This window comes from Lactuca serriola, chromosome 5 (genome assembly GCF_051521515.1).
Source record: "Lactuca serriola cultivar US96UC23 chromosome 5, Lser_US96UC23_V15, whole genome shotgun sequence".
Taxonomy (NCBI): domain Eukaryota; kingdom Viridiplantae; phylum Streptophyta; class Magnoliopsida; order Asterales; family Asteraceae; genus Lactuca; species Lactuca serriola.
Genome location: NC_136412.1, coordinates 345,652,354 through 345,660,720, shown reverse-complemented (window position 1 = coordinate 345,660,720; position 8,367 = coordinate 345,652,354). Strand labels below are relative to the sequence as shown.

Here is an 8,367-nt window from a genome sequence, read left to right as displayed (position 1 = left end):
CCCGATTGACCTGATTCCTATTACGATGGGTGACGTCTGTGTCATTGTGGGCATGGACTGGTTGAGCCGATTCGGCGCTGTCATCGACTGTGAGCGTCAGCTGGTGACTATACGAGACCATAGTGGGGGAGTTCTTTCGGTGTACGGCGAGGGTACCCGTTCGGGGTCTGCTTTTTGTTCGGCCGCTAGGGCGAGGCAGTGTCTACAGCAGGGCTGTAAGGGTTTTGTGGCGTATGTGATGGATACGCGGGAGGTTTCCGAGAGACCGAGGTCAGTGGAGGAGGTCCCAGTGGTGCGTGAGTTTCCAGATGTTTTCCCCGAGGAGCTGCCGGGAGTGCCTCCTGTGAGACAAGTAGAGTTTGGTATTGACCTGGTTCTGGGGGCCGCGCCTATTGCTAAGGTGCCTTATCGTCTTGCACCTCCAGAGATGCAAGAGTTGTCCTCGCAGCTCCAAGAGTTGCTGGGGAAGGGATTCATTCGGCCGAGCAGTTCGCCGTGGGGAGCACCTATTCTGTTCGTCAAGAAGAAGGATGGTTCACACCGGATGTGCATTGACTACCGGGAGTTGAACAAGTTGATGGTCAAGAACCGTTATCCGTTACCAAGGATCGATGACTTATTCGATCAGTTGCAGGGAGCATCTTGGTTTTCCAAGATCGATCTGAGGTCAGGGTACCATCAGGTGAGAGTACGGGATGAGGACGTCCAGAAGACAGCGTTTAGGATGCGATATGGGCATTATGAGTTTGTGGTGATGCCTTTCGGGCTCACCAATGCCCCGGCTGTGTTCATGGATCTCATGAACAGGGTATGCAGGCCGATGTTGGATCGGTCAGTGATTGTATTTATCGACGACATTCTGGTGTATTCGAAATCTAGAGAGCAGCATGAGGAGCATTTGAGGGAGGTCCTTGAGGTATTGAGGTCGGAGAAGCTTTATGTAAAGTTCTCCAAATGTGACTTCTGGTTGCGGGAGGTCCAATTTCTAGGACATGTTGTTAATCAGAAAGGGATATTGGTCGATCCGGCCAAGGTTGAGGCGGTGATGAGTTGGGAGGTGCCGAAGTCACCCTCTGAGATTAGGAGCTTCCTTGGGTTGGCAGGGTATTATCGGAGATTCATTAAGGATTTCTCCAAGATCGCAGTGCCGCTCACCAGATTGACCCGGAAGGGTGTTGCATTCTCATGGGGGCCCGAGCAGTAGACCTCCTTTGAGACACTTCGCCAGAGGTTGTGCGAAGCCCCGGTATTAGCTCTCCCGGAAGGAATGGAAGATTTTGTAGTATATTGTGACGCATCGATTTCGGGACTGGGTGCAGTGTTGATGCAGAGGGGTCGTGTGATAGCTTATGCGTCGAGGCAGCTGAAGCCTCATGAGGCGAGGTATCCCACGCATGATTTAGAGTTGGGGGCAGTAGTGTTCGCTCTCAAGATTTGGCGTCACTACCTGTATGGGGTTCGATGTACGATATACACGGACCATAAAAGCTTGAAATATTTGATGGATCAGCCCAACCTAAATATGCGTCAGAGGAGGTGGTTGGATGTAGTCAAGGATTATGATTGTGAGATCCTGTACCACCCGGGCAAGGCTAATGTGGTAGCCGACGCATTGAGCCGCAGGGCGGAGAGCACTCCATTGCAAGATGTATGCTTGAGACTGACTGTGATGACTCCAGTATTGGATGCCATTCGTGGGGCACAGGCCGAGGCTGTGCGGCCAGAAATGCAGAAGAAAGAGCGGGTTGTGGGGTTAATTTCAGAGTTCGTTAAGGATGGACGAGGGCTTATAACGTTTCAGGGTCGGATATGGGTACCGTTCGTGGGCGGTACGCGTATTACTCTGATGGAAGAGGCTCATAGATCGAAATTCTCGATCCATCCCGGTGCTACGAAGATGTATTTGGATTTGAGGAAAGAGTATTGGTGGCCCTGTATGAAGAGGGACGTGGCATAGTTCGTTGAGAGGTGCTTGACCTGCCGTAGGATTAAGGCCGAGCACCAGAGACCGCATGGCAAGTTACAGCCATTGGAGATCCCCGAGTGGAAGTGGGAACAAATCACTATGGATTTCATCACCAAATTGCCGAGGACTGCTAGGGGAGTTGACGCAATTTGGGTGATTGTGGATAGGTTGACGAAGAGTGCACACTTCCTTGCCATCAGCGAGGGTTCTTCAGCGGAGAAGTTAGCGGAGATATATGTGAGAGAAGTGGTATCTCGGCATGGAGTGCCGATCTCGATTGTTTCAGACCGTGATGTGCGCTTCACTTCCAGGTTCTGGAAGAAATTCCATGAGGAGCTGGGTACTAAATTGCATTTTAGTACCGCATACCATCCCCAGACAGACGGTCAGAGCGAGCGGACGATTTAGACGCTGGAGGACATGCTTCGAGCGTGTGTGTTAGACTTCGGGGGTAGCTGGGATGCATACTTGCCCTTAGCAGAGTTTTCCTACAACAACAGCCATCATTCGAGCATTGGTATGCCACCTTTTGAGCTGTTGTATGGTAGGAGGTGTCGGACCCCCATTTGTTGGGGAGAGGTGGGACAGAGAGTGATGGGTAGCACAGAGATCGTGCTTCAGACGACAGAGCAGATTCAGCAAGTTAGACAGAGGTTATTGACCGCCCAGATCCGACAGAAGAGTTATGCAGACAGGCGCCGATCCGAGCTTGAGTTTCAAGTCGGCGACTTCGTTCTCCTGAAGGTCTCTCCTTGGAAAGGAGTGATTCGATTCAGGAAGAGGGGCATGTTGGGGCCCCGGTATATAGGGCCATTTCGTGTGATCGCAAGGATAGGTCGGGTAGCCTATCGGTTGGAGTTGCCAACAGAGTTGGGACAGATCCACGACACTTTTCATGTGTCGCAATTGAGGAAGTGCATAGCCGATGAGTCGGCAGTGGTTCCATTGGAGGATATTCAGGTGGATGCGAGCCTGAATTATGCTGAGAGACCAGTGGCCATCAGGGATCGGAAGATCAAGGTTTTGAGGAACAAGGAGGTACCGCTGGTGTTGGTCCAGTGGCAACACCGGAAAGGTTCGGAAATGACTTGGGAGCCGGAACGTGAGATGCGGGAGCAGCATCCGGAGCTATTTGCAGAGTGAGACTTCGAGGGCGAAGTCTAATCCTAGTGGGGGAGAGTTGTAACAGCCCGGATTCTCAGGTATGGTTAAATTATGTTTTTGGGGTGATTTAAGAGGGGACTCGGCGAGTTGGAGCCTAGACTCGCCGAGTAGGATCGCAGACTTGGTCGCGGGTTCGCGACTGGACTCGACGAGTCCAGATATGGACTCGTCGAGTCTACGCTGTTCAGCGGAAACCCTAGTCGTTTGGTTTTGGAACGTATATAATGCACTTATAGGCCGTCATTGTCCGTCTTTAGTCGATTGAGAAGAACCCTAAACGGCTGTGGGCATCTAGAGCAAGATTGAAGGATATTAGGGCCTTGAAGAATTCGTTGTGCAAGGAGGAGAAGAGTTTTGGCTAAAGGAACAACAAGGGATTCGAGTTCTGCGGTTTGGGGACACAGAGAGTGCGTTATTCAGGTAATATTTCGGGTATTTTTCTGTTATGTTGATGTGTGCATGGATTTAGGGTTTATGGAACCCATTTGGTGATTAGATGGATTAGTACCTTGTTACCCAAACGATTATAACCCTGTATTAGGACCTTAGAGGTCCAGAAGGTCCCATGCTTGTGTATTTCGGGACAATACTTATCTCAGGAAGCAGTTTGATCGACTGCATGGCATGGACTCGCCGAGTCCGATGAACAGACTCGGCGAGTAGCTTGGAGATTGACTGGAACTCGCCGAGCTGTTCTTCAGACTCGGCGAGTGGAGTCGGGGTGGCCCCGCGATTCTTCCACGAGGATCTCGTCGAGCCAAGAGGGATACTCGACGAGTAGAAAGGGAACATCAGGAGAAGTTGGGGAGGACGTCTAGACTCGCCGAGTCGCCTTTGCACTCGCCGAGTCCGGTCAAGTTGACCGTTGACCGTTGACCAGAGTTGACCTACATGTAATTTCTTAGGGTCAGTTGTCTTGAAAGCTAAAAGTATTAATAAGGGATATATGGTATTATAGGGAGTCGGTAGCTCGGCGGATCGAGTGCGAGTGATTTCAGGAGTCGCTAGCTTTCATTACCCGCGAGGTGAGTCTTCTCACTATACTGTACCCGGAAGGGTTTGACTGTGTGACCGGAAGATCAGATGTGATATGTGATATGTATGCTATATGTGGTAAGTTATTTGTTAGATGTGCTATGTATGTTATGTGGGCCAGAGGGCAATATGTTATGGGCCGGAAGGCGAATATGTTATGGGCCGGAAGGCGTTGTGTCGAGGACCAGAAGGTCAGGGCCTGGAAAGGCGTATGTGCGTAAGTTGTATGTTGGGGAACTCACTAAGCATTTATGCTTACAATTGTTATGTATGTGTTTCAGGTACTAGCGAGGACCGTGGGAAGGCGCCGGCGTGATCTGTACACACTGAAGGATGTTTTATGATCTTGGGATTTAGACAGTTTGTATTTGACATGACACTTAAATTGTTTATGCCTTGTTTTGAATAAAAATACTCTATTTTTAAAATGAAAATTTTGTTTGAAAATTTGCGTTGTTACATGCGGTAGGAAAACAATTGTCATACACCATCATGAAACTTCTCACTGTTACCACACTCAAAACTCCTTTGATCTTCTACACCTGATCTCATGTCAGCAGAATTGAACCGCTTGGTCGTCGGTTGTGACAGAAGTGGAACTAGCCTCTCCTCTTTGCTTTGGGTCTCTATCTCAATCTCTTTCATCCTGGCATTTGACTGAAGCTCAGTCAAAGTCCTGTACTGGATGTTTTACACGAACTCTTTCATCTCAGTCTTGAGCATACTCAAGTAACGGGTCATCTGCACCTGCTCCAAGGATGTATACTCAGTAAAAAATAGGACCCTCTCATGAAAGATCTTGGTGATCTCTGTCACTGAATATGTCGTCTGCTTGAGCGATAGGTACTCCTGTGTCAGTTAATCTCTCTCAACAAGATAAGCATAATTAGTGTAATACATCTCCAAGAACTACTCCTAAGTCACTGGAGCTTTCTCCACGGAAGAAAAGGTTTGAGTCACAAACTTCTACCAGTCCTTTACCCCTAGGCGAAGCAGGTTCAAAGCAAATCGAACCCTCAGGTTCACTGGAAAAGAACATGTGTAGAAACATACCTCCATTTCAGATACCCATCTCATAGCAACATTCGGGTCCTTGACCCCGTCGAACTCAAGAGGCTTCGTATTACTGAATTCCCAGTAATGCATTGATGCACCTCCCTAAAGTCCTATAGCTGGGACGACTGTAATGGCTGTGACCGAAAAAACTCAGTAATGGTAGCATAATGCATGTCAAACATCTCAATAAAAGTGTTCTTGATAGACACACATCTCCGAAATCCCCTCCCTGATCGTCATAGACACCTCGATGGCAATAAACTCACGAATCTCCTCATCATCCGGACTCGGCCTCTCCATATCGCTAGTACCCGAACCTAAACCTCTGGTCATTACCATTATGAAAATATACAAAGGGGAGAGTCAAAAACATATCATCACTATTGCTCTTTATATACTCAAGGGTTCTGGAGTTCACTTAAACTCTAAGAACAAGAAGATTTGGACCAAAAAGCTCAGAAAATGACATAACAATAGATCTAGAGAAGTAAGGCGCAAGATAGCAACTTTATACCTCCAAATGCTTAGAAATGTGATGAAGATGATGGATCTAAGCTGGAACTAAGCACACAAGAAATAAGAGAGACTCCTTCCTTCAACCTTCATAAAATGGGCTCACATACTCAAAAGACACACAAGATGGCTAGGTTTCATGTTAGAGGGCTGGAGGCTGAAGATGAAGAGCTAATCCATGAGTTTAAGTCTTTAAATATGGAAGAAACCCTAAATTTCAAAGGCTTGGGCATCAACATTCACGACGTCGTGGCCATCCTCTTGCCACATCTTGGTGGTCATTTAAAGTGTGTTCTTCATTAAGTAACATACCATATCGTGGTTATCTTCCTACCACGTTGGCGTGCATCCGAGTCAGCAACCTAGAATCTGATTCAAGCCCAATATCACCTTAAACCCAAACTCTTAATTCCAAACCCAAGAACCTTATTCCTTAAGTTCCGAACTCGATTCTTTCAGACCCTAGACCTTTACCAGATCGATTACTGCCTAAACCTTCAAGTTATGATTGTTTCGAAACGGGATGTTACACATATCCAACAATTGTTGGTGGCTAACGAATATATCAATAACCAATAACCGAAGGCACGTATATTAGCAACGACAGATTGTGTCTCCAAGTTAAAAGCAAAATCTGAACACTAATAAAAAGACATCTAAATACGAAACAATTTAAATTTCAAGGACCACCGGAATCAAAAACAAAAGGTAGGGATTAAACACACACTTGGACCCGAACCACATTAATTTAGTATTTTAAATGTAACTTAATAATACAATTTGTAAAATATAATATAAATAAGCATAATCATGAGAAAAGGATTTATTATCATTCTCTCTCTCACGTTATACAGGGACCAACCAAAAAGTCTGTCACTAACACATTACAAAAGAGAAGTCAACAACAAAAAAGTGTCGAAACCCAGAAGACCAAACCCGGCTCACTGATCTTCTTCATCCACTCACCACTTTCCTCCATTGTTGTCCTTCTCTCCCAAAGAGACAATAATGGCCGATGGCTTCTCACCACCCTCTTACAACCCTAATTTTAAGTTAATACCATATATAATCCTCCATGATTTGTCTCTTCTCTGTTCCTTCATCATATCTCACCCTCTCTACTCCTCTTACTTCATCTACTTCGCTCCTTACTTGATCAAACTCGTCTCCCTTGTGTCTCCTCTGTTCATCGTCACCGTACTTCTCTCCCTCCTCCTCACGACCACCACAGCATTCTGCCCTAAGTTGCCGGAATTGAAACTTGGAATTCTTCAAATTGCCATAGAGGAACTCCGATCGAACTTGAATAATGTTAGCGGAGACGTGGAAGAGTGTAATTATGAGGATTTGGAGGTTTATAAGATCTTATTTGATTGTGCATTATCGATCACGTTTTGTACCGAAGAAGCGTCGATTGCAGAAAATTCGGTTCACGGCAGTGTGACAAATGATGTTACAACTAACGATTCTGCTTTGGAAAAATTATGTTTGGAGAAGATTCAAGTAAGCCGGAGAAATGATGATTCAGAGGTGGTTAACCTAAAAGAGGAAAAAGGCTTGGAAAAATTGTTTCAAGAGTTGGATAGATTTGAGGAATCTAAAACGTTGAATCAAACAAGCGCAGATTTTGATAAAGTTGTTGAAGAATTACAAAAAGCTGAGCTAGCTCCGGTGAAAAAATTCAGTAGCGGATCCGATGTGAAGTCGTTGGCGAGAAATTCAAGTGATAACAATATATTCAGTCAATATTCCGGTAGATCGAGCTCATGGAGATCGAATTCTTCGAGTACAGTCAGCAGCCATGGATCCATGAGAGACGAGAAGGAATGGCGGAGGACATTAGCGTGTAAGCTTTTCGAAGAGCGCCATAGTTCACGAGGAGGTGGAGAAGGTATGGATTCATTGTGGGAAGCTTATGAGAACGATAGTTCAAAGGATCGAAAGGAAACCATGAACAGTGCCATGAACAACAAGAAGATGATGCTGATGAAGAACAGCAATGGCGGAATCAAAAGCTCAGACTCAGAAAAAGCAGAGGAAGAAGAAGAAGAAGAAGATGATGATGATGAAGATGATGACGAAGATGAACCAGAGATGAGTAATGGGCCTTTGTGTTGCTTACAGGCATTGAAATTATCAACAGGTAAGATGAATTTGGGAATGAGGAAACCGAATCTTGTGAAGATTACGAGAGCTCTCAAAGGGTTTGGATGGTTGCATCATGTGAAGAAAAAGCATGGTAAGAAAAGTTCTGGTTCTTTCACGGATTAATAACCAACTAATTTTTAACTATTGTGTGTGTGTGTTTTTTTAAGTACATATATATGATCTTGATATATCTTATGCATTTTCTTTGGTGTTCTTAGTTCAATCTTTATTTTTATCTCATTTTGTAATTACACTAAATTATATAGGAAATGAGCAAACATTCTTAAAATCAAGCGATTCTAACAATCCCCATCTTAGTTTTATGGCTACTTGATGATACAAATTTTTGCATACAATATATTTTTTTTTGGAAATAGAACACTCGATTATATATTTTTTGAATTTATATAAATGACTTATTTTTTTTATTAGCCATATTTGGAGGGCTTCTCGTGTTCTTAATCTTTTTGTATTGTCGATTTTAT

At 45.2% G+C, this 8,367-nt stretch overlaps 1 protein-coding gene across 1 annotated transcript; it reads left to right on the top strand.

Annotated features, from left to right (window-relative positions):
• Positions 1-6,742: 6,742 nt before the first annotated feature.
• On the top strand, positions 6,743-8,005 carry LOC145051085 (uncharacterized). Its single transcript, XM_078999229.1, has 2 exons — positions 6,743-7,765; positions 7,859-8,005. Exons 1-2 carry the CDS (start codon positions 6,743-6,745, stop codon positions 8,003-8,005), a joined length of 1,170 nt encoding a protein of 389 aa, XP_078855355.1.
• Positions 8,006-8,367: the final 362 nt, after the last annotated feature.